We start from the raw sequence: 26,201 nt of genomic DNA on the forward strand, positions 1-26,201 counted from the left end.
CAGCTGTATAGTCAGGAGAACCAGACCCACAGGTGGGTAAGGTTGGCTTTCTTCTTTGTAATTTAACGTGCTTAATCCCTGGGACACCTGCAGACAAGGCCTGGGGTTTTCCACGAGAAAATAGTCTGGATGTAAGTAAACACATCCGTGGGTTCCAAGTTCTGCGTGTTTTGCGATGATTTAAGTCTCTTTAAAGACGGGGTGGGAGGGGACAGTTCATGAAGATTAGCGCCTAGTGCTCTGCTCTTAGCTTCAGCAAACCCTACTTCCAGGACTTTGATGCAATCGACTACACGTGCTAGACCCAAAACGCTGCCCTCCACACCCAGTTCTATCACTGTCCTCAATTCCTACTCTACCCGCCTGGCAAACTAGCGGATTCACCCCCACTGCAGCGGCCCCCTCCGCGCGCAGCCTTGTGGGAGTTGTAGTTCTCACAGCTCAACCGCGGGACGGGCGTCGCCGCGGGACTGGTTCTCCCGTGCTCCTCCGCGCGGCGTCGCGGGGAGCGGGTCCTGGCTGCGGTGGGTGCAGGGTGCTTGTAGAAAAGTGGCACCCAGAGGTCTGTTGGGGGGTCGCTGTCGCCAAGGAACTCAGGCTGGTTCCTGTCCTAGAAGGAGTGCGGGAGGCCCAAGTTGGAATATAAGTTTAAGGTTCCGAGAGGCGAAAGACTGGGAACTGCCCCCCCCCCCGCGCCCCCCGTCCCAGGCTGCAGCTGGAGCGGCCGGCCCCACGCGGGTTAAAACTCCCAGGGAGCCCTCCTGCTCCCACCTGTTCCTCTCCCCACCTTCCCACCTGGGGGCCCAGGTCTCGGAGTCGCAGCGGTCCCAAATTGGGGGGCTGGATGTGCGCGCCCGCTGCTTCCCGGGAACTAGGGGGCGGCTGCTGAGCCCCGAAGCCCGCGAGTCGTGTGCGCCCCCGGCCGCCTCCTTTCCGAGGGCAGCGGAGGGGCTTCGCCATGGTCAGCCGAGTCCTCAGGGTGCGCAGGTGGGCGCCCGCGGGCGTCCTGGCCTCGCTGGCGTACTGGATCCACCAGCGGCGCGTGGCCCTGGCCGAGCTGCGAGGGGCGGGCGGCCAGCAGCCCGTGGACCGGAGCCTGTTGGAGTTGAAAATGGTGCAGGTGGTGTTCCGACACGGGGCGCGGAGTCCGCTCAAGCCGCTCCCGGTGGAGGAGCAGGTAAGAGGTGGGCCGGGGCGGGGCTGCGGGGGCCAGGACTGGGGGGCCCTCCAGGGGCGGGCCAGGCGCCTTCTCGGGGACACATCTTTGGAATTTCATCCACTCGGAGCCGGGTTCGGGCCGGGTCCAGACGAAGTGAAAACAGCAGTCGCCGGTTCTTCCCCTGGCTCTTGAGCAAAGAAAGGTGCTGGTCTGGAGCCCGGCACCGCTCCCCGCCTGGGGCTCCCCGGCTGCGGCCGTGCAACTTCCCGTGCGCCCCGTGAGGCGGTGCCCAAGCGCGGTCGGTACCGCGCTGCTTCTGGTGCCTGCACATCGCCTCGGGACCTTGTTAAAATGCAGGTTCTGATCCCGCACGGGTGCCTAGGGCCTGAGATTCTGCGTTCCTAACAGATACTTGTATGACCCCAAGTACAAAGGTGAGGTGCATTTCCGTGTGACGGTGTTGGAAAGCTGTCAGAGTTGCAGCGACCTTTGTGACCGGAACCACCCTAACCGCGATCGGAGGGGGTCACTGATTGGGGAACAGCCTGCTCAGGGTTTGCAGGAGGCCGTTTGAAGATTTCTCTGAAGGCGTTTTGGTAACAAGTGGGGTTCTTTTCTAGTTGGGGTTTCTAAACCTATTGGGGAAGGGATTTGAGGTAGGAAAAAAGTTAAACATTGGCGACTCTTGTGGTTCAAAGGTCTTAAAATAGACCCGATCAGGAAAATTATGAGTAAAGCACGTATTATTAGCTTTTTAAACGCTCACCTTTTCTGGATTGATTTCTTGGGGAGAGCCGGTGAAGGTCTCTGACCTCCCATGGCAGGAGGGCGTGTGACTGAAGGTCTGGCTTTCAGTGCAAAGGACTGTGCAACCTGAAGCCTCAGGCCCAGCCCTCACTCTCACCTGTGGAGGCGGGTGCCTTGTCAGCCCTCCGGGGCGATGGATCTACTACAACCTAGTGGCATGCTCGTCAGAGTCGCTTTCCAGAAACCCTTCGGGCTGTGTCCTCACATTGTGCACTGAAACCCCAGTTTTAAAGCTGGCCACAGATGCCGTCCAACCTTTAAAGCTCTTCCCTCATGAGTAAATCCTATGTGGCACTTAATTCTTCTACCGGATTTCCAGTTAGCCTTTCAATGTGGCTGCCACACTTTCTGGTGCTGGGATTTCTTTTTTTCCCCCTCTCCTTTCCTTCCTCCCCTCCTTCCTCTCTCCCTTTTTCTTTCTTTTGCAATCCCTTACTTTGCCTCTGTATATTAGGTCACTACATTTTCCTTATGATTTTGCACAGCCCATCTCTTTGCACTCTCCCTTATTCATTCTTGGTACAGAAAAACTGGAAAATAACATATAGGAATAGAGGACTCATATAAAAGACAAAGTTATGAGAACAAAAGTCTGAATGTCTAGGCCTGGACTTCGTGTGTACAGTAATGTACCCCCTGGAGAACCTAACATTTTTTTAGTTGTTGTTTTTTTTAAGGGTTTCTCCTGAGCCGGGTGTGTGTGATGGGTATCCTTTGCCTTTATGCTGCAGTTGTAGCTCAGGAAGAATGCCAACTTCATCCATCTTCTGTCTGTATGTATAGCCACGGAATAATGGAACATCCGAGTCCATGGCCTCACTTTTCAGTTAGGAAAGGCAGTGACCTCTCCTACCTGCGCACATTCTCCAGACTTTAGGCAGATGCACTAATGATCTTTGGTCACTGGCCTGCTATCACTTGATTTTGGAGCTCTTCTCTGAGGCTTTCTTTTCAAGATCCAGTTTATTAGAAGTTGTTACTGGGATTTTCTAATCTTCCTGATTCTACTATTAATTATAGACAAAGGGACTGTTACCTGGCAACAGTTCTAAAACTAAAGTTGCCTTTGGTCGTTGTTTCCAGACTTCTGACTGGTTTGTAGGTAAACATGTGACAAGTCACTTCATTCAGTTATCTCAGAAATCCTCAGAAAGTAGCATTGTGTAAAACGAGATGTTTTATTGAGTTGTTTTCTGAGGGCTTGAATGGCCGTGACTTAACTTGTCTTCCTTTAGCTCTGCTCCGGAAATAAAACTCTGGAACTTGATTGGCCTTTTTTTTTTTCTGATGATTAGATTGGATCCAAGTACACATTCAGAAGATGAAGTTGTCCCTGCTTTCGTGTTTCCCTCAGCTCCCCTCTAGACGGTGGCAAAGTGGCCTCCAATTCAGGCAGGCTCCTCGGGTTTTGTAAAATAAAATGCAGCCTATCTCAGCTCCACTGTTGATTGAGGCATTTGGTCCTGTATTTACTTGGTAATGTAAATGAGCTGGAAAGCATCATGTAGTCTTATTGTTGCTTCACACCCAGCCACAGCTCAGCTAAGCCAAGGGTTTTCAGGAAGCATTGCATGAAGGATGTGCTGGTCAGTTTATTCATTCCTTTGGAACAGTGGTTCTTAACCTGGGGGGACGTTGGACTCAATTGGGGAGCTTTAAAAAAAACCTGATGCCTGGGTTCTCTCCCAAAGATTCTGATTTAATTGGCCTAGAGCAGCGGCAACCGGTGGTCCGCGCACCACTGATGGTCCGTGAGATCCGAAAGGTTGGCGACCGCTGGCCTAGAGCATCCAGACATGGGAAAGGCTTCTCTGGTGAAGCTTTAGAAGGGTCTGGACTGGGCAGCATTCAAAAAGGCCCCACCCCTAGGGGATCTGGATGTGATGAACTCAGGTGGGGTTCAGACATGGGTAACTTATTAAAAATTTCCCAGTGACGCCAGTGTGTGGTCAAGCCTTAAGACCACGGCTTTATTCTAAAAGTCCACACCTGTAAGGTTTGTGTTTAGTTTTATGTAGATTTTTCTTTTACTTGGAATGTAGCATATCGATGCCAGAATAGTATTGTCTTCCTAGGACTATGCTTTGGTGAGATGCTCTCTTTCTGTGTTGAAGAAACAATGAGATACTGTTCCATGGAACTCACTGCTGTGACTACTGAAAAGATGTCCATTATATTCCTCTGTTCTCTTTCTGGGGACCCTTGGGAGGAATGTGTGTTAGCATTCGAAACGGCGATGGCTTGCCCTAACCGGTTTGGCTCAGTGGATAGAGCGTCGGCCTGAAGACTCAAGGGTCCCAGGTTCGATTCCGGTCAAGGGCATGTGCATTGGTTGCGGGCACATACCCAGTGGGGAGTGTGCAGGAGGCAGCTGATCGATGTTTCTCTCTCATCGATGTTTCTAACTCTCTATCCCTCTCCCTTCCTCTCTGTAAAAAATCAATAAAGTATATTAAAAAAAGAAAAGAAATGGCGATGGCTTGCTTGTATCTCTAAGCTTGTCTAGCTAGTCAGGTTTCTCCTTTTACCAAAAAGCCAGAAAGCTTAGTGTTGAATCGTGGCCCACCTACAACATACATGTGGATCTTCATGGTGTGCATTTTTCAGTAACTTTATCACTGCATCCACTTCTTTTTGTTCCTGTGCTGTTAGTTTTTTTCTTTCTTGCTTACTTTGAATTGGTTATCTAAGGTTTTGCTCTCATCTGCTTTAAGTTCTTGAAAATGGGGTATAAATAAGTAAAATTATAAAGTTAGTCTTTGCCACTAACGCAGGAACAAGAATGAGAGTGTACCTGTGGGGTGGACATGATGTATGGAACTGATGTGCTGTTCATTCTTGAAAATCTGAACACGTGTACTCTAGACTTGGCATGACCTAGATTCTCAGGAGCCATTCCCGGGAAACACCAAAGATCCTCTTTCGGAGACTGTGCCTAACGGGAGATTTCTGAGGGCGTCTCGGCCCTGAGGGCTTGGTGTCAGGACCTGCGCTGGACACTGGTTACCAGGATGGAAAATTCAGTCTGGGCTGTAAAACTTACAGTGTGGTGAAGGAGAAAGACACACCGATTCCAGTTATGGGACTCTGCAGGGAGCACTGGGAACACAACAGAGGAATCCCAATCTTAAAATGTCCCAGACTGAACTCCGCTTGTCAGCTATTCTTCTGTCTTGGTCTTGGTTTTAGTCAAGAAGTACCTCCATTACCCTTGTCACCTTAGACACCCAGGCTCAAAATCCAAGTAACTTTTATTTATTCTTCCTTGTTTACCCACCAACATAACCCCCAAATAAATCTTTCAACTACTCACTTGCCAAGTTTGATTCAAATGTCTTGCACCAACTCCTTCTGTTCCTGCTGCCCCGGATGTGGCCTTAAGCTCCATCTACTGTGTGGCAGACATCTTGAAAATGGCTTTTCCGCATCCAGTCTTTCCATTTCAATGTGATCTGTACCTCCGGCTTCCAGACTGTTTTAGGGAGCCTGTGGGCGAGGGGGATGCTGAGTGGCTGGGGCTCCGAGTTCCCACTCCTGCTTCAACTAGGGAAATTTCAGGTTTTGCCTTTACATATACAATCTAAAGTTAAACTCTATGTGGCATTTACGAATTAAGAAGTTTGAAAACTGCTCCCAGGTTGAAGCAAATCAAACTACTTCTTTCCCATATACATTCTTCACCATGGCTCAAGCTTTCTTTGTTCAGAGTGGGGCAAAAGTAGGTTTACAGTTGTGAGTACACGAAATACAAGTTTATCCTAGCATTATTATTTATTAGTTATTTATTATTTTCCCTATGAACAGCTGTAAACCTACTTTCCCTCCACCCTGTATTCTTGAATTCTCAATACCATTCTCTCCTCTTACCCACTTTGTATCTCAAGTCCAGATCTTTGCTTGTCTAAATCCTGTTCATTTCAGATGCCATTCTTCCCATGAAACATTTCCGGAATCCCCGGCCCAGAAGAGATTGGTTTCTTGTAGCACGTGGTTTCTATTTTAGTACCGCTATCACTTACGTTCATGGCTCGCTGTCTCTGCTAACCTGAAAATGCCAAAAGGGAGGTCATGTTATCTCAATCTTGGTATCTTCCACAGGAGCCGGGGGATTGCTGGAGCTATTAATTGCACCTATTGGGTGCCAGGCCCTTTGTTGGGCATCCGAAATGCAGAGGTCGTAGACGACCCAGCCCCTGGTCTTAGGAAGCTAAATCTACTGAGCAGGACAGCCTGGCAAAGGAGCCCTTCTCATACAGTTGGGTAGAAGCCACCGAAAAAAGCCACCGAGGCCCCTGGGAGCCAGGGGCCATGGTCATAGCTTCTGGGAAAGTTCACGCTGTCTTATGGGATGAGCAGAAGTCTTTCCAGATGGAAGAGAGAAGAAAATTCTAGGTATAAGAAACATGAGGCTAAAAGGCCAATAGGTGTGAGGATGGTGCCATTGGAGACAAAGTTGTGGGGCCTGAGAAGCATGTGTAGGGAGAAGAGGGGGGGCAGGGGCCGTCACGCCCTGTGAGCCCTTGACGGGTTTTATGCAGGAAAGTGATAACATCAGAACTTGGATGCGATCAAAGAAGGAGCAGTGATTACAAGACAGTAGGAAGAAGGTCTCCGCTCTGAACACCCCGTCTTCTGATATCAGTTGCTCCAGCACCAGCAGCGGGAGAGCCTCCGGTGTTGGGGAGTAGGTGCAGGTGGGACCGAGGCCGTGCCTTCTGGAAGAATGGAGAGCTTCCCTGTACAAAGAGAGCCCGGGACTCCTCGTGGCACTCTCCTGGGGTATTTCTGGGAGGGAGTCCAGATAAATACAGTCATATGGGACATAATAGGTTTTCAAATGTTAGTTTTAAAACAAAACAAAGTAGTGGGAAATTGAGTTAAATATTGTTCTTCTGATTGGAAGTGCTGTAGTAGTTCGGGTAAGACCATCACTGAAAGCTGGAATAGTCACTGATGGGAAGTTAGACTTGAGTTATCACTGAACCTCGAGAGAAGTTGGATGGGCAATGGGGACAGGAGTCCCTCTGAGCAAGTAGGGAAGCAAGCTGAGGAGAGATGCAGAGGAGCAGTGGGCACGGTCTGGCTGGGAGGGGAGGAGAGTGGCGGAGGCAGGACAGCTGGGGACGGGGCTGGACCGAGGCGCAGCAGTCCTGCAAGGCCAGACGCTTCTCTTGTGAAACGTCAGGAAAAGCTCCTGGTGCGATAAGGTGGTGTGGCAGGCGGTTATGTGAGGATGGGCTGTGAGTGCAGGGGAGGAATCTGTCGGGCTGTGCCTCAGGTGGTAAGGTTTGTGCTCTCACAGTGAGATGAACGAAGGTCATTGGAGGGACTTTTTCTAGCTGGTGGTCAGCAGGCATGGTAGGTCAGTGTGGAGAGTCAGAGATTTGACTTTGGGGGCCACGTGTGGTGTTTTGAAAACCATCACAGTACAGCTGGAGCGGGAGCCAGACTGCAAGCAGTGAAGGGAGATGGTGAAGAAGTGGAGATTTCTCAGAGGGCAGCGGCTTGTTTGAGGAATCGGATGAAAGGAAGGGAAATATGTGGTGGTTACAGGGACATTAAGTAGAGTCCTTAAGGGCGGGCCATAAAACCTGCAGGTTGATTCCTTACCAATTCTTATTTATTTATTTATTTATTTTTAAAATACATTTTATTGATTTTTTACAGAGAGGAAGGGAGAGGGATAGAGAGCTAGAAACATTGATGAGAGAGAAACATCGACCAGCTGCCTCCTGCACACCCCCTACCGGGGATGTGCCCGCAACCAATGTACATGCCCTTGACCGGAATCGAACCCGGGACCCTTCAGTCCACAGACCGACGCTCTATCCACTGAGCCAAACCGGTTTCGGCTCTTTTTTAAAAAAATATATATTTTATTGATTTTTTACAGAGAGGAAGGGAGAGGGATAGAGAGTTAGAAACATTGATGAGAGAGAAACATCGATCAAGCTGCCTCCTGCACGCCCCCTACTGAGGATGTGCCCGCAACCAAGGTACATGCCCTTGACCGGGAATCGAACCCGGGACTCTTCAGTCCGAAGGCCGACGCTCTATCCACTGAGCCACACCAGCCAGGGCTGATTCCTTACCAATTCTTACAGGTATATGGTCACTGATTATATTCACTCATTCATTCATTCATTCATTCATTCATTCATTCACCAAGTGTTTGTGTGTCGGGCATTCTGGCCCCTGCTCCCTTTACTTCAGGCCAGACTTAGTGTGGCAATGACAGGGCTTGGACTAAGGACACCTGGAGTAACACCCGGTCTTGTCTTCCTTTAATTGGAGCTGGAGTCAATGTTTCTTCCCTCCTCTCCCACGGGAAAGCTGCAGGTCTCCTGTCGGTGTGATTCCGGCTGAGTGTTCCAAACGCTGCCGGAGGTTAGTGCTGTAAGTTTCAAGAACCTTCTAAACAATGGGTCTTTTCGGTGTGTGTTTCTGTGTGTGTAATTACAACAGGTAGAGTGGAATCCCCAGCTCCTGGAAGTCCCACCCCAAACTCAGTTTGATTACACCGTCACCGACCTTGCTGGTGGCCCGAAACCGCATTCTCCGTTTGACTCCCAGTACCGTGGGACCGTCCTGAAGGTGAGCACGCTCCTGCCCCGGGGAGCCCCTGCAAAGCTCTGCGGGCCTGACAGGTGCTCACTCCTCCCTCGCTTCTCCCCCACCTCAGGGGGGCATGCTTGCGGGCCAGCTGACCAGGGTGGGCATGCGGCAGATGTTTGCCCTGGGAGAGAGGCTGAGGAAGAGCTACGTGGAGGACATCCCCTTCCTTTCGCCAACCTTCAACCCACGTGAGATCTTGTGAGTCCCTTGAAAAGCGGAGGTGGCACCAGTGTAAGGTCTGGAGCAGGAGGAAACCGGTCCTGACGCCCCGGATTCCCACTCTGACCCGAGGTAGTTGGGGCAGTGACCCTCCTAAGACAGTGGGACGTGGTCACCGCCGTCACATTCATTGGCTTTTGGTGCCTTGGGGCAGCCATCCCACAGAGAGGAGCGCTCCCCGCCCCGGCGCTCTGTGGAACTGGGTAGGGTACTAGTGTAAGTAATTAAATCTTCCCTTTTGAGTGCCGCTACCTTCTTGTTTTTTCCAGTGTTCGTTCCACTAACATGCATCGGAATCTGGAGTCGACGCGGTGCTTGCTGGCTGGGCTTTTCCAGTGTCAGAAAGAAGGTTCGAATTGGAGTCTCAACGTCAGCCCCTACCCCGGGGGAGCTTTTTCTTCCTAATCCCAAAGCCCCCGCCCCCTTCCCTGGTGCCTGTTCCCTGGCCTCTCCTGCACGCGTGGCTTCCGTGGCGTCCCTGCTCCCGTGGCCCTCCCAGAACGGGCTCCTGCCGGGCCCGCCTCACCTCCGTGGCCGCAGAGGGAGCCAGCTGCCCTGCTGGGGCTCTGCCTCCTCCTCCCCTCACCTGCACAAGCTGAGGAGGCAGCCCTGCGGTCCTGTGAGCAGCGGGGGGCTTTTTGCTTAGGGGAGACACTGCCCAAAGGAAGGAGGGACCCCGGCTGGGACCGACGCCTGTGCCGCGGCTCCGGGCCTGGTGGCCAGCCGCACGTGACCCAGGCAGCAGCACCAGCACTCGCTCGCCTTGCCTAGTGAGGCCGCAGCTCTCTTGCCCTCAGGGCTCCCCGCACCGAGGACTCTGCCCAGCAAAGGAAGCTGCATTTCCTCACATACAGTTGATTCAAATGCACATTTAGTGGCTGGTGTGAGTTTCAGCTCATCATGACCTCACTTATACTAAAATACGGCAATGGTGCCGTAAGCCAAAGGCTCTGGTTATTTTGTGCAGCTTCTTTAGCAGCATCTCAAGTAGATGGAACATGTCCTCAGGCTTTTGGACGTCCAGGTAAAATGACGGAACCTCCGGGCCAGAGGAGGCTGGCCTTGCTCCCCGCCGGGCTGGTGGTGCTGCTGCTTCCGGCGGAGGTTGGCTGTGTGTGTCTGAGGAACACACAGCGGACAGGACGGGCTGCCCCTTCCTTCCGGGAGCCCCCGAGCTTAGGAACAACCCACAGAGCCTGGCCTTCCGACAGCTCTTCCCTCGCTCGCTCCGGGAAGGCAGCGTCCTCTTCTCATAGACGGGGGTGTGGCTGCCGTGGGAAAGCTGTTCCTGGGGGCAGGCTGGTCTGAGACAGGCCCGACGGGGGCTGCCCCGCTCTCAGCGAGGAAGGGATGTGTCCTCAGCCGCTGGTGTGGCTGCCGGCAGCAGCTCCCTGCGTGGGACCAGCTATCGTGGGCCTCCCACTGGACTCTGTCACGGCCACGTCATCCCTGCCAGACCTTGACCATATCAAGGGGCTTGAATAGACCAGAGAAGCCCACAAGGGTTACGATGGATAGAAGTGGTGCAGCTTTGGGATGTTGTTTCAGGAGTAAAGGCTTCGAGAAACCCCAGAGGGTTGTGTGTGGGCTAGGGAATCAGGCTGAGGGAGACGCCGGGGGTTGCTGGTCTGTCCATGTGGTCAGTTATTCGGTCAACATATATTTGAGGGCCAACCCAGATGTGCCTCATTTATCATACACTGGAGGTCCAATTTCCAGACCCCAATTCCAGATAAAAGTTATCATGTTATATTAAAGGTTTAAATTACAACAGTTATTATTCTAACATTTAAAGGACTTATATGCACCAAACATTATTCTAAGAGCTTGGCATTTATGAACTCGCTTAATCCTTGTGATCACCCTGTGAGGCAGGCAGCGTTGTCATCAATTTACAGATGAGAGAACGAAGGCCCAGAGAGGCGACGTCACTTTCCCAGGGACACAGAGCTGGAGGGTGGGGGAGCGGGAGTCACACCCTGGGGTCTGGTCGCAGAGCCCACACTCTTCACCTTCGTGCTCTAAGCCACGTGCCTCCGGAGAGCCCTCGGGTCATTTGACCACGGAGTGTGTCTGAATTGACATTCCGGTCGAGTTAGCACAGCCTGCCTGTCCAGTCCTGGGGTCTGACGATCACTAATTTGGGAGTAATAGTTCTTTGGGGCCTAGACTCACCTAATCACTCCACGGATTGACCTCGGCCAGTTCCAAAGAGCTGCTGACGGGCGCTCTGACCATCAGAGGTCAGGCTTGAGCTCTGCAGACCGGGCAGCTGCCACAGGCCCCGCCAGGTCCGGCGGAGCAGAGCGTGCGGAGGTGTGAGAGGTCTTCTCTGAGCATCGGTGGAGGGAGCACAGTCTGTATGTGGCCCAGTAAGACGGGTGTGCCAAGGCTGCTCCTTGCCTTCTCCATTGTCAGACCGTAGGGGCGCTCCTGTGGGCGGGCCGGGGCCGTGAAGGCGCTCACTGTCCTTCGGCAGTGACCTCGATGGCCTGCCTGCTGGAGCGGCTCTGTCTGTGTAGACGAGAGAAGAAGGGGAGGAGAAGCCGGGAGGAGCCAGCTACAGCCTCTTCCTGCCTGTGTCCCCCTTCCTCCAGGACCCGTCGTCATCCACACTGACGAGGCGAGCTCTGAAGTCCTGTACCCCAACTACCAGAACTGCTGGAGCCTGCGGGAGAGAATCAGGTAGCTGCCGCGCCTGCACACTGGGGGCCGCTCACCCGGGGCCGGCCAACAGCCGTCCTCAGCCGCCTGCCGGCTCACTGCTGGTGGAGGAGTGGGGGCTTACATGCAGGTGCAGGGCTGCTGCCCGGAAGTGAAGATGTGGTGACTCAGAGTGAAGGGGCAGGCAGGCTGGGACAGCCACGTGCTGGGCTAGAGATGGTACGTCGGCCACAGGTGGCTTCGCTATCCCCATAGCGTTATTCTCTCAGTAACGGAGCTCTCAGATGGGGCAGGTGAAGAAACTAACAGGTTACTACGAGATGATCGAGCCAGTCAGCGAACTGCAAATCCAAGTGGGCAGGCAGAGGACACAGACTTCTTACCAGCGCGCCACCCTGTGGGATAGGTTGGTGTGGGCTGATGGCACTGCGCAGTGTTAGGAATTTCTGGGCTGTACTGAGAGGATCAAGTATGTGTTTCACCGGAGAAAAGAATGCTGTTTCCAGGCAGGCCTGGGCTATGCTTGCATCGTTTGGGGTAAAATAAAAAATGCTAGAGTGGGATTTGGAAAATCCAGGCTTTTATTCTAGCCCTGGTACTTGCTAACGTTCACAAGGCATTTTTGACCTCATAGAGCCTCAGCTTGCTCATCTGTAAAATGGGGATAATGACAGCTAGCCCCTATGAGTTGTTGAGGATTAAATGAGGTTCCCAGTGATGAAGGAGATATGCTTTGTAAGCTGTTAATCACTGTAACTGTCAGGGAACACCTTTTATGTTTTGGCAGAGGCCGGAGGCAGGCTGCCTCTCTGCAGCCAGGAATCTCGGAGGATTTGGAAAAGGTGAAGGAGGGGATGGGCATTGCCGATAGCGATGGCGTGGACTTCTTCATGCTCCTTGACAACATGGCTGCTGAGCAGGTGGGCTGCCAGTCCTTGGGCCCTGCGGGTGGGCGAGTCTGGCGTGGGCACCCGATGGCCTGGCCCCTGAGTGGGAACTGGGTGGAGGGGAGTGGGTGGAGGCCTCTGGTTTGCAGGCAGCTGGGAGGGCAGGGGCACCATCGGGGACTCATTCAGGAGCACGGACATTTAACCAGATCAGTTTCCTGAAGCACGCTCCCCAGAACACCCGTGATGTGAGGGCGCCGTGATGCGCAGGGTGGGGCGGGTGGTGGGAAGGAAGGATCCTCGTCTATACATTTTGGAGTCCCTGTATATCGCATCTGTTTTGGAAGAGTGTGTGTGCACATCAGCATATTAAAGAAGCTGGGAAGCCTGTAGTGAGGAAAGCTGGTTCGTCTTTAAGGCTGTTTTCCCAGACTTCCTGAGCCATAGAATTTCTTCTCTGATAAACACTGACGCCGCCCACTGGCCAGTGCTTCTCAGATTCAGACGTCAGACCCCCGGCCGGGCAGCCCAATCTTCCTTCTCTGGTGAAGATGATGGCGCCCTGGAGCCGGAAATACACCTGGTGCTTGGGTGTGAGATGGGTGTGAGGTCATAAGACAAGCGTTGGTGAAGTATTTATATGCCATACTTTCTGGAAATTGTTTTGGGGAAAATGAAGGCCATGAATTACTTGCCTTGTATTTTATTCACCATTTCTTTCTTTCAGAGTTAAAAAAAATACAAATCTTTTTCATTTTGGAGTAAAAGGGGAGCCCTTAGAAAGGGAGGAAATACAGTTTTTTCCTGGGCCTTCAGAGCTTCCATAGGACCTTGAGCACATGGCTTTCTGAGCTGCGAAGGCCCCGCCCCTCCCCCCCAGACGGCCCTCCCCGGGCCCTGAAGGCTCCGTGGAAGCTGACCAGCTGCCGGGCTCCGTGAGTGAGAAGCACTTCTCTCTAAGCCCGTACCCGCGGCCCTTCCAGGTGCACGGCCTCCCGAGCTGCCCGGCGCTGAGGAGAAGTGCACGGATCATTGAACAGAGAGCCGTGGACACAGCCTTGTACATGCAGATTGGAGACAGGTGAGGCCTCTCCAGCAGTGCAGTCGCGCTTGGTCAGCCTCCCTGTGTGTGGGGAAGGGGCTCATCAGGCAGCTCACACCTGCCTGCCGGTGGCCTGTGCCCTGGCAGAAACCACCCCATTGTGCAGGCTCACCTCGAGGTTCCCCTAGGCCAGTGGTCGGCAAACTCATTAGTCAACAGAGCCAAATATCAACAGTACAACGATTGAAATTTCTTTTGAGAGCCTAATTTTTTAAACTTAAACTATATAGGTAGGTACATTGTTATTAACTTAACTAGGGGCCCGGTGCATGAAATTCGTGCACTGGGGGTCGGGGGTCCCTCAGCCCAACCTGCCCCCTCTCACATACTGGGAGCCCTCAAGGGATGTCCACTGATGGGGAGCGGGCCTAAGCCACAGTCTGGCCTCCCTTTGTGGGAGGCGACCGGGCTGATCAGGGGAAGGCGCCAGCCCCATCACCCTGCTGCTGCAGCCACTGCCAGTCACCACAGCCACCAAGGTGTTTTCATCAACACGGACTCCAGTCCCTTCACCAAGAAAAAAATGACAACTTTCTTTAGGCATTTTCAAGATGTGTCTTTCATAGGATATTCATTTCTTTATTTTTTTTTTATCCTCACTGAGGATATGTTTCCATTGACTTTTAGAGAATGTGGAAGAGAAAGGGAAAGACAGAGAGAAAGATTAAAGTGAGAGGAACACTTTGATTGGTTGCCTCCTGCATGAGCCCTGACCTGGGCCCCAGCCAGGGAGGAGCCTGCAACCTAGGTACATGCCCTTGATCAGAATTGAACCCAGACCCTGCTGTCTGCAGGCTGAGGCATTATCCAGTGAGTCAAACCGGCTAGGGCAGGATATGATATTTCTTAGCCCCTCCAGCAGCGGACCTTCGTTTTTTTCTCCAGAAGTGTGGTGGAAAAACCCTAGATCACCTTTTTGGATTCTTATTACCCAAGTTACTAAGAATATTACCAGTGACATACAGGAAGCTTAGCCAATGAGCAGTCAGAAAAGGTGTTTCCTCTGTAGTTCACACCAATTGCCGGCTGGGCCCTGCCCAGGCCTAAAGCCTCTGGCCAACGCGTTAGGCCTGGGCAGGGGACCCCCAGCTCCCTCCAATGGCCGGCTCCGCCCCTGCCCAGGCCTAAAGCCTCTGGCCGACGCGTTAGGCCTGGGCAGGGGACCCCCAGCTCCTTGTGATCGCCAGCTCCGCCCCTGCCCCCTCGGCTCTGATCGCAGGCTTGGCCCTGCCCAGGAGCCCCCTGGCTCAGGCCCTTCCCAGGCTGCTCAGGGCCCACGCGGGGCCTACCTCAGAGTGACCTGGGTGCCAGGATGTTCCCGGGACACAGGCGCTGGGCGCCTGTGTATGCAAATTAACTGCCATGTTTGTTGGGTTAATTTGCATACTCACTCTGATTGGCTATGGGCGTAGCAGAGGTACGGTCAATTTACATGTTTGTCTATTATTAGGTAAGATTAGGGTACTCCTAAGCTGGCCTTTGCTAAAAACTTAAGGGGCCAAAGAGCCGCATGTGGCTCACGAGCCGTGGTTTGCCGACCACTACCCTAGGCGGAACAGGAGCTGGTCACCTTGCACTTCTGTTCACGGTCACCCAGAATCGGGAGCCACCTCTTGACTGAGTTTCCTTAATCACTGACATTCCTTTTGCTGTAAGTTTCAAAGGATTTGGGGTGTGGGCGCTGAAGTAAGAATAATTATTGCTCACTTCATTCAGCACCTCACAGTTTACAAATAATCTTCCGGTTCTCGCTGTGAGATGGGGCCCACGTCCTGGCTTTATAGTTGAAGGAACTGGGCTCAGCGAGGGACAGAGCCAGGCCTTGGGCCCAGACCTTCCGACTCCCAGTCCGTGTTACTGATGTGTAGGGCTCTGTCTGTGGGAGCCTGCTTCCTGACAAAGTGGACAGCCTCTCTGTTGCCACATGGCAAGACCCACGCTTTGGTGGCTGCCTGAGCACGTTCAGCTTGCACGCAGCGTAGGTGACTTGGTGGAGGAGGAAATGGGAAATAGAGGCACAGCCCTGGGAAGACAGTGGGAGGAAGAAAGCAGCTAACATTTCGAGGATTTGCACAGTCTGTGGCGTAAGAAAGAGCCTCTGCCGCTTCCTCCCACTCCGGTCTGTGTCCCCTCCCTCCCTCCCACGGAGCACCGGCAGGCTCCGGCCACACCTCGCAGCTTCATTCCCCCCGGCCCCCTGCTTGTCCTTCCGCCTCTGTTCCTGAAGTGGCCCACCAGACTGCCCTCCCTCCACCAATACACACACATGTGCACACGCACACACACACACACACACACACACACACACACCTTTAGTAAATACTTTAGGCTCTGTGGCTTATGCTTTATCTGCTGCAACTACTCACCTCTGCCCATGACCTGTGAAGGCAGCCAAGGATGACCTGCAAACAGGGCACAGTGAAGTTTTATCTGGAAAACAGGAGGTGGGCTGGATCTGCCCGGCAGCGTAGTGTGCTCTCTCCTGGTGTAAGCACTTTAAGTGAGACCTGGTCACTTCTCCTTCTGTTCCAGTCAGTCCTGGCCTCATGAGAGTGATGTTCCTCACCCTCACAGTGCCTTCCACCGTGGCTTGGCCTGCACACACTTCCTGGGAAGTGTGTGTTACACACCTATTGGTTGCCTGCTCATCTGTTGCTTTAACGTTCCTTGCTTTTGAAGGTGGCCATTTATCCAGTCACGTGAATAAGAATTGGGCTAAGCCAGTCACGGCAGCTCCATTCGCTTTTGCCGGCGATTGGGTGCTGGGAATTCTGGGAGAGGTGCTTTTTCTCTTTGACAAAAGTGAGAGGCACCAGAACCAAGTCTTTGGGCCGCTCCCTGGCCCGTTTTGCTGCTTTGGGACCAGCCTGCGGATGACGGCACCAGCCCTGCGAGCACAGGAACACGACCGTGAACTGCTCACCCAGGTCTAAATGAGGAGGGTGTGCCGGGCCGGCCGCAGGAGGCTGCACCAGGAGCTGCTAGCATGTGGCTCAGGATTGCTTTTCTCGGGCCTCTGGGATGCCTGGCAGTCATGCCGCCCGCCCTGCCCTGGCCAGCTCTGTCCTCTCTTCCTGGGGGCCTGGTTCTGGGACTTGTGCTGCCTGCCCTGCCCCCTCCGCCCTCCCAGCCAGGGTGTGCATGCCAGCTCTGTCCTGGCTTCACGTGTTGGGAGCGTGTTTGCACAGAGAACCCTCACACCCGCGGCAGCGCCGCTCTCTCCTTCCAGCCTGTCGCTGTCCCTCGTGCTTGACTCACCTCCGTCTCAGTTCTGTCTGACTCGGCCTGTGAGGTCCGCGGGGCACCGGCCTGGGTTCCCTGGGCCGAGTGACTGTGTTGTTTCCTGGCCGCAGGGAGAGTCTCCAGATGGCGGTAGGACCATTTCTCCACCTCCTGGAGCGCAACCTGCTGACGGCCGTGGGCCCTGCCACGCCCCCCGGCAGCCACAGGTACGCACGGCAGCTCAGCTCTGCCGCGGAGGGCAGTGGGGGCCTCGGCCTGGAGGGAGGGCACCCGGGTCTTAGGGGGCAAGAGCCAGGCTGTCAGGGACTGAAGGTGGATGTTTAAGAGGCCACGAGACCCAGAGACGTTCACATTTTTACCTTTCTTCCTGCTACACCCATCCTGTCATGTTTTGAAATTTTAATTTTAGCTAAAGAACCCTAAATTAATTTTTCTATTTTTTAACTAATTGAACATGTGTCAGAGTAGCTAATTATGATATCACTGATTTGATACTATAATAGCCCAAAACAAAGATAATTGGTTAACAGATTGCTTAGTTAGAGTACCGCCATTGAGGATGGACGGGTGTGACACCACTCGGTTTAAAATGTTGCAAGTGGCTCACGAACCTCCACCACCGCGTGTGCAGGCGGAGGCCCAGGCAGGGACCGCGGTGTGGAATACTGAGTGTCCTGTGCACTTGCCAAGCCAGTGTGGTCTGCGGGTGGCAGCTTTGCCATCGTCTGGGCTTGTCAGCGTCTCGGGCCCGGCCTTGCCTACTGAATCAGAATCTGCGTCTTAAAAGGATCCCAGGGGAAAGGCTGGGGACAGTGAGTTCAAGCAGGAACCTCAGGAACTTGGGCCAAGATTTATAATAGCAAACTGTGGGCCTGCCCCTCCCTGTCCATCACGGTCCCCATGGCGGCAGACACTTCCGGCAGCCTCTGTCGCTCTGCCCGGGCCTGTGTCTGTAGAATCCTGCAGGACCCGGTGCTGGTCCTCTCGTTTGGGGTCAACAAATAAAATCCTTGATCTTTCCCAAGAGATAGATTTAGGGGTCAGACAGATGTGGCTTGAAATCGCAACCTTATTACTAATCAGCCACTTGGAGAATGTGTTGAAGGCCAAGCAGGTGCATTAATATTCCTTTGAAATGAACTTAATTCCCCCAAAATGCAAGCTTCCCCAACTAGGAGAAGCCTCGCTCTCCTAAACTCATCCCACGGCTGAGGAACAGGAACGTGGGCCTAGGCAGGCGGGCTCCCGGGAGGAGAGCAAGGGCCCAGGCGCACATGCTCAGTGTGGTCTCTGAAACTCACCGGGGAGGAGCAGGTGGGTGGGCGTGGAGCCCGAGGCAGGAGGACGCCAGAGAGCCACCCCAGCGGGCCCTGCTTCGTGGAGGCAGCCGTGGGAACAGGCTCCTCCCACCTCCACTTCAGAGGGCTTCTGAGCCCGGCTCCCTGACTCCCAGACGCCCCGCTTCCGGAGGCCAGTGCTCTGCCCGGAGAAGGCAGGCCCTCCGGTCCCGGGACAAGACGTGCGAACTTTCCTCGTTGCAGAAAGCTGTACCTCTATGCGGTTCACGATGTGACCCTCCTGCCTCTCCTCCTGGCCCTGGGCATTTTTGACCACAAATGGCCACCGTTTGCTGCCGACCTGACCATGGAGCTCTACCAGCACCGGCAGTCCCAGGAGTGGTTTGTGCAGCTCTATTACCACGGGGAGGTAAGACCCCCGAGGTGGGGCCGGGGTGGCTGGGCACCTCTGCCGCTCCGGCCGACCTGGTTCCAGCACCAGGTCTCCCTCCTCGGGCCCAGTGGAACCTCATCGACACATCAGCTTTCTGCGTCACGCCAGGCGGCGGTGGCTGTGGCCCGGACGGCCAGACTTAGCCTGCAGAGCAGCGGTCGCCAGCCGGTGGTCCACAGGCCACTGGTGGTCCGTGAGGTCCGAAAGGTTGGCGACCGCCGCTGCAGAGGGCGGCCGGGTCGTGGGCCTCACCCCAGGCCTGTGACAGACCCTTCTGGGAACAGGGCACCCCCTCCTCCCAGCGGGCCTGCGGGATGTAAAGTCCTCCCGGGAGCTTGATTTGAAAGTTAGTGATGGCGTCTGGAGGGTCGTGCTGTCAGCGTGCTCGCTGGGGCCTCGGCTGCTTCGGCAGGTGGCTGTGGGGCAGGGGCTGGAGCAGCCCAGGGATGAGACCCGAGCCCCGCCCTGCTCCGGCCGACCTGCCGTGTCTCCCAGCCAGTCCCGCACACGGCTGTTGCGTGACTTTGCGGGCAGGCCGGTGCTCTCCCGGAGGCTGGCGGGGGAGCCGGCTGCCCGCCGCCCCGTGCGCGTGCAGACCTCGGGGCGCGGCCGGCCTTGCTGAGCGCCTCTCTCCCGCAGGAGCAGGTGCCGCGGGGCTGCCCGGACCGGCTCTGTCCGCTGGACAAGTTCCTGAACACCTTGTCCGTTTACACCTTAAGCCCAGAAAAATACCACGCACTCTGCTCTCCAGCCCAGGTGACGGAACTTGGAAATGGAGAGTGACTGCTTCTCCAAGCGGATGTGTTGATTTTAAAATAAAATGCCCTGCACACTGCCTGTCTGTCGTGTTTGGGAACGGCAGGAGCAAGAGCGAATCTGCTCTGCGTGGCTGGTGTTGCTCAGTGGTTGGAGCGTTTCCCGCACCCTGAAGGGTCATGGGTTCGATTCTCTGTCAAGCACGTGTATCTCAGTTTCGGGTTCACTCCCCACCCCCAGTTGGGCGGCGTGCAGGAGGCAACCAATTGACATGTCTCTCTCACGTCGATGTTTCTCTCTTTCTCCCTCCCCCCTCCCTCTTTCCCTTCCTCTCCCTCCCTCTTTTCCTTCCACTCTCTCTGAAAAGCAATGGAAAAAGATTTCCTCAGATGAGGATTAACAAAAAACAGGAAAAAAAAGAGTTAATGTGCTTTAGTGTAGGGTAAGGGTATTTCCTTCCTGTAGGTGATATCAAGGTCACTTCTTGAAAGGAGAAGCAGTGTGATGTCGAGACCAAGGGACATTTCCGAGGCTGTGGCCTGAGTCCCATGTCCACAAGCATCTGCCTGAGGCCTAGGCCGGGACAGCGTGACCCCGTGGGAGTTCGTGGCTTTGGACTTAAGTTCTTTTTTCTTATCTCCATTTCACAAACCTCCACTGAGCACCTCCGACGAAGTGGTCACTATAAAGGCGAGAAGTTTCCGTCCTCAGGTTGTCAGTCCAGGGGCAGGGGCAGGTAAGTACATCCGTGGTGGCAGCGGTGTGTTTCAGTCTGTGATGAGGTATATCAGGAGCTGTTTGGGTTCAAAGAAGAAACCCCTGGCCCAGGTCAGAGAAGGGGGAGTGGGCGTTCACAGGTGAGCAAGGAGGAAAGGCTGTGTAGGTAAAAGGTTAGCTGGAGGTGGGGCACTGCGGGGCAGGAAGATGGAGCCAAGCTCTGGAGACCCCGCAGGGGATGCTGGGAGGCGTGGCGTCTGGGGCTGGAGCTCCCGGGTGAGGACCAGGCTCCTCAGTGGAGGCTGGATCCACTCAACCTAGAGCTCCACCCTTAACTCAGCGCCCAAGGGTACCTGTCAGTCCCCCATTCCCTTATCCATTTCCTCATTCTTCCTCAGAATCTGTTTCTAACAACCAATCCCTTTGCAATCACAAAGCCTCTCCCCTCCCACCCACCTTTATGCTGACACTCCCAGGACTACTTCTCGGCTCAGGTTTCTTTCTGAGCTGTGACACTCCTGTCCATTGGATGTACCAAAGACACAAAGTCTTCGTGTCAGAATCAAACCTCCCTCCTGCTGAACCTGCTTCACACGCTTCCCTTTCTGAATGAACATCCCCTCCACCATCCACTCCGTTGCTAAACCAGAAGTCTATCCTTGTCCCCTTACTCTCACGGTTTCCTCTGTTTTAATCAGTTCAGGTGTGCCCTACCTAGTTTATTTCGTGAATCTATTCCCATCTCTTTGTCCTTGATCTTCAGTCTCCCCTCCCCATCCTCACTCTGACAATAACTATAAGAAAGTAAAAGCAATCAGAAGAGAGATGTGGTCCCCCCACCACGCCCACCACCAAGTCCGCTAACCCGTTTGTGCTGGTGGCCAGAGGCCTTCCTGTTACTGAGAATGGACCACCCCTCCTCCTGCCCAAGGCCAGCCCTCCAGCTTACACTGACTCCTCCTCTTCTGCATGTTCATTTCCTGTCAGCTATTGCCGTAGCAAACAAATATGCTGTACAGTTTCCTGTTAAATTTTTTCCCACATCTTGGAACTGTGCTGTTTTTTTCTCTCCCCTTTACAACAAAGCTTCTCAAAGGAGTTCTTCATACTTGCCACCTGACTCATCGTGAACCAGCTGTGATTAGGTGCCCACTCCTTCCACATCCATGCAGACGGCTCTTGTCAGAATCATCATTGACCTCTGAGTGCTCAGGCCAGTGGCCACTGTCCCGTCTTCTTTCTCAGGTTCTCAGCAGCAGCCTTGGGATATTTTGTCATTTGGCTGCCATGACAGATACTCCTTGGTGTTCATCTCCCTTCTCAGACTTTTGCTGAGTCTAAGTGTTGGGCTGTCTCAGGGCTCAGTCCTTTTCTCCTACACTCATCCCCAGTGACCTCATTTATACAATGTCCCCTAAATTTATATCTTAAATCTGAACCTTTCCCCTGAATTCTCATTTCCAGTTGTGTACTCACTAGCACCACATGGGTATGTAAGATATTTAATATGTATTAAACTTGCCCCTGCCCACGATCAACTCTCAATTCTCACACTTCCTCAAATGTAGCCTCTCCCACCAGCTTCCTCGTCTAGGCAGACGGCACCACTGTTCACCCAGTGGCTTGGAATTTCCCTTCATTCCTCTTTCTCTCACATCGAATCCATCAGTAAGTCCTGCTGGATCTCCTCAAACTGTATCCAGAATTGGCCAGTTCTCAAGGCTTCCCTCGCTGCTGTCTAGTCCCAGCATTGTCTCTCGCCTGGATTTATTGCAAAGTCCTATTTCTGCCCTCTCCCTCTCCCCCATTTTATTCTCAGCATGGGCATTGCTTTTAAAACACAAGTCAGATCACATCAGTCTTCTGTTCACAGCTCTCCCCTGGCTTCCCGTATCACAGAGCCAGTCACCACAGGGGCCCCACGTCCCGGGACACCTCGCCTCTCCTCTCGCTGCGCTCCAGCCACCCCCGCCTTCTGTCTTGTATGTCATGGGACCCCAAGTCCTGTCCTCACTGGGATCTTGGCCTACGCTGTTTCCTCTCCCTGCAGTGTGCTCCTAGACGTTTGTATGGTTGGCTCCCTCCCTCCACTCAGATCTCAAATCAGAGGCCCTCCCGTATTATCCTACATAAAATATTCCAGACCCTTCCCCTCCCTCTGTCTCCAGGCTTCTGTCCTCTGGTTATGGGCTGAGTCATGTCCCCTCAGAATTCGTATGTGGAAATCCCAGCCCCCAGCATCTCAGATGTGACTGGAGACAGGGCTTTGAAGGAGGCAATTAAGGTAAAAAGAGGTCGTATGGGTGGACCCTAATCCAATATGATTGGTGTCCTTATAAGAAGAGGAGGTGAGGCTCAGAGGGAAGACCAGGTGGAGACACAGGAGACATGGCCGTCTGCAAGCCAAGGAGAAAGGCTCAGAAGACACCCAAGCCTGCTGACACCATGCTCCTGACTTCTGGCCTGCAGAACTCTAAGTACGTTAAGCCACCTGGTCTGGAGTATTTGGCGATGGCAGCCCCAGCAAACCACACCTGTCCTCTTCCCCTCCATGGTGTCACCAGTGCTTGATGTTACACATGGGCGCCGTATCTGTTTATCTCTGACGAGGCTGTGAGCTCCATGAAGGCCGACCTTACCTTTCACCGATGTGTCCCCACATCAAGAGTAGCTCCTGGCTCTGGCCAGTGTGGCTCAGTTGGTTGAGCATCATCCCGTGCACCTAAAGGTCACCAGTTCAACTCCCGGTCAGGGCGTGCCCAGGTAGTGGGTTCAATGGAAGGCAACCAACCAATGTATCTCTCTCATGTCAATGTTTCTTTCTCCCTCTCCCGTCCTCTCTCTCTAAAATCAATAAAAACATTTTTTAAAAGCCTCGTTCTTTGCTAAGCCCGTCATCTGATTTAAGGAGGAAAAAAAGAACAGTGCGTGGTGCGTGCAGGTGCTCAAATATTGGTTGAATGAGTGGGCCTAGCCCTCGGCACTACTCCCCCAGGTTAGTGACTTCCTAACGGGTTACCCCTTCCTTGCCTTCTGTCACCCTTTGCGACCTGCTTCCTGCTTATTTCTCCAGCTTATCCCTCACACCTTCACTCATCCCCTTTGGCCAGACTGAACTGTTTTGAGAAAAATCTGGCCTTTCACATGCCTTCGACCCCTGACCCCTAACGCACTCCCTTCGCCCTCTAAGTGCTGCTCATCTTGATGCCTCCCTGTTTCTGTTTGTCTCTCGGGGGAAGGGGGCCTATCCGTCTTGTCTGCTACTGTGTTTCAGAGCCAATACAGACTTGGCTCACAATGGACTCAACCAACTCTTATGGAATGGCTTCTGAACGTTTCTACCACTCTCTGCACTCTCTCCCACTCGCCAGCAGGGGGCAGCGTGGAGTAAAAGAACCAGGCTCTGGGGGGTTCAGATGCTGACACTAGACTGTTTCTCTGTGGCCTGGACAGGTGGTCTGAGCCTCATGTAAATGGAGGCCCTTCTACCTGCTAATTAGGGTGGTTGTGAGGACTGAGTCAGTCTTAGGGCTTTCCGGTGGTGTTTTTTGCCCAGATGTGTTGCTCTTTCCCGGCTCTCTCGCGTCACCCTCCACTCCGTGCCGTGGCCAGCGGCCTGCCCCTCAGCCCCGAGAGACCTCCGTGCTGCCAGCAGCGCCCCCAGCCTGGGGCTGCCCTGGCTCAGCCCGTTCCGCACGCCTCCGCCAGACTCACCTTCTAGAATATTTATGCGATTCTCCTGATGGAGACCGGAGTGGTTTCCCTCTGCTCCCCACATCAAGAAGGAATTTATTGGCTTGTGGGCTGTTCTTCCCCTTTCTTTTCGAATTTGCCTTCTATTACTCAAACAGCTACTCTGGTTGAGCTGTTCCCTCTGTGTCAACTGCGAGATTGCCTTCACCTGTTCAGTTCCATTCCCTCATTCCTGTTGTCCCGCTGTGTGTCCCCCACCACCAGCATTACTGTGGGGACCACCTCAGGTACCACAACCACCGCGAAGTCTCCCCTGGCCTCCCAGCTCACTGATCCTTCCTTTCATTCTCCAGCGACATCGACAGATCCCTCTCAGGAGGCAGGCCCAGGCTCGAGGCTGGTGAACAAGTGAGCAGGAGCTATGTGGCTCTTTGTGGAGTGGGTGAGATAGCATAAACAATTGCTATAAGGGACACAATGGGATGTTGTAAAAAATGATTGTGTGTGCGTGTGCATGTGTGTGTGTGTGTGTGTGTGTGTGTGTGTGTGTGTGTGAGTGCTCGTGCTGGGGCCAGTGGGTGTTTTCTGAGGCCTGAGGGACGTGCAGGAGGCGGTCACTGGGAAGGGGCAGTCTGAGGAAGCAGGGTGTGTGGGTCCTGAGGCAAGAAGAGCGTGGCACACGGGAGATACTGGAAGGAGAATGGTCGGGCTGGGACACAGGGAGTGAGAGTTGGCCATGAGGTGAACCTGGCTGGAGAGGGGCAGGGGTCATGTTAGAGATCTCGGGTTGTATACGAATTACATTGGTAAGCCATTGACGTGTTTTAAGAAAGGAAATGGTCTGTGATTGATATGATCCATACTTTCTAAGATCACTCGGCCACTATGTGGAGAAGAGACTGAGGAAGAGCAAGTGTGGAGGGTGAAGGTAAGAAATGAATGTAAAAGGCCGGGTGGAAGACAGGAACTTGAATAGAGGGATGGAGAAAAATGGGCGGAGTTAAGACGGGTTTTGGAACTAGACATAAAAGGATTTGTGGATGGTTTAATGGAAGAGGAAGGAATTAGGAATGACTTCTGGGTGGACAGACATTTACCAGGTGTACCGGTTAATAATGTGGATTTTGTAATCAAAGAAAACATGATAATTTCAAGAGAAACATCAAAAATGCTTTATTCAAAGTAATGTCCATCTCTAGCAACACATTTCCTCCATCTTTCAGGTAATTTGTGGATACCACCCCAATAGAACTTTTCTTGTTTTGAGGCAAACCATTCAGAGACCCAATTTTCCACTTCTTTGTACGTTTTGAAGTGCTGCTCAGAAAGTGTGTGTGCCATCGATCGGAACAAGTGGTAATCTGAAGGAGCAAGGTCTGGTGAATACAGCGGGTGTGTTAATACTTCCCAGGCAAGATCTTTTAACGTGTATTTAACTGGTTTTGAAGTGTGATGGTGCGTTATCATGAAGCAAAATTACTTTGCCATGTCTTCTGGCACATTTGGGTCGTTTCATGATCAAATTGTGGTTCAAATTGATTATTTGTTGTCGGTAGCCATCAGTATTAACGGTTTCACCTGGTTTTAGAAGCTCATAATACACCACACCTTTCTGATCCCACCAAATGCAGAACATTGTCTTCTTTCCGGAGCAATTTGGCCTTGCAGTCAATGTTGATGGTTGACCTGGATCAACCCATGATTTTGTGCATTTGGGATTCTCAGAATAAATCCACTTTTCATCGCCAGTCACTATTCGATGCAAAAAAGACTTTCTTTCATGCCATTGAAGTAACATTTTACTGGTGACTTTTCGGTTTTCCATTTGTCTTTCATTCAGTTGATGTGGCCCCCATTTTCCTTCCTTTAAAATCTTTCCCATTGCTTGTAAATGATCAGAAATTGTTTGCTGAGTAATGTTTAATCTTTCTGCAAGTTGTTTTTGAGTTTGACACTCATCTTCATCCAATAATGTTTGTAATTGTTGGCCTTCAAACTTTTTTGGTTGACCTGGACATTCTTTGTCTTTCACATCGAAATCATTACTTTTATAGCGTTTAAACCAGCATTCACAGATATCTTGAGATGGAGCATGTTCACCATAAGTTTCCTGAAGTATATGATAACTTTTTCTCCAAAATAAAGTAATGAATTAAAACCTCCCACAAATGCTCTTTTTTTGGCACGAAATTTGACATTTTTAAGCGTAAAAATATCTATGATGTTAACACCTTCAGCAAATTTGACATATGAAGCTTTGAAGCTTGCTGTCAATACAACAAAATAGCATACATATCAAATCGCATATATATCAACATATGCATAACTCCATCTATTGAAAAAAATCTGCATTATTAACCGGTATACCTGGTATCCGTTAACATGATGGGGATGTGGGGTATGAGACTAGAGTTGGGGGGATTCAGAAGTTACGTTTAGGGCTTGTTAAGTTTGGGGTGCCTGCAGGTCACGCAGAAGGCAGAGTCGAGGTGCGGGTTGACTAGCTGAGCCTGCCACTCCCAGGAGCAGGCTGAGGGAGACGGTAACTTACCAGCATGTGGATGGTACTTAGTGATTAGTGACGGGCGCATTACAAGTCAGCAGAAGG

At 52.8% G+C, this 26,201-nt stretch overlaps 1 protein-coding gene across 3 annotated transcripts; it reads left to right on the forward strand.

The window, feature by feature from the left end:
- Nucleotides 1-466: 466 nt before the first annotated feature.
- ACP6 (acid phosphatase 6, lysophosphatidic) lies at nucleotides 467-19,262 on the forward strand. Of its 3 annotated transcripts, none has more exons than XM_054711541.1 (10): nucleotides 467-1,177; nucleotides 8,432-8,560; nucleotides 8,649-8,779; nucleotides 9,070-9,149; nucleotides 11,398-11,485; nucleotides 12,252-12,384; nucleotides 13,335-13,432; nucleotides 16,807-16,902; nucleotides 18,238-18,403; nucleotides 19,073-19,262. In XM_054711541.1, exons 1-10 carry the CDS (start codon nucleotides 959-961, stop codon nucleotides 19,208-19,210), a joined length of 1,278 nt encoding a protein of 425 aa, XP_054567516.1. In that variant the 5' UTR covers nucleotides 467-958; the 3' UTR covers nucleotides 19,211-19,262. The 3 variants fall into 3 exon arrangements, with proteins under 3 accessions (XP_054567516.1, XP_008151350.2, XP_054567517.1); XM_008153128.3 differs by having other exon boundaries at nucleotides 469-1,177; nucleotides 19,067-19,262; XM_054711542.1 differs by lacking the exon at nucleotides 467-1,177 and adding an exon at nucleotides 1,539-1,593 and having other exon boundaries at nucleotides 19,067-19,262.
- Nucleotides 19,263-26,201: the final 6,939 nt, after the last annotated feature.

Source organism: Eptesicus fuscus, chromosome 22 (assembly GCF_027574615.1).
Source record: "Eptesicus fuscus isolate TK198812 chromosome 22, DD_ASM_mEF_20220401, whole genome shotgun sequence".
Lineage (NCBI taxonomy): Eukaryota > Metazoa > Chordata > Mammalia > Chiroptera > Vespertilionidae > Eptesicus > Eptesicus fuscus.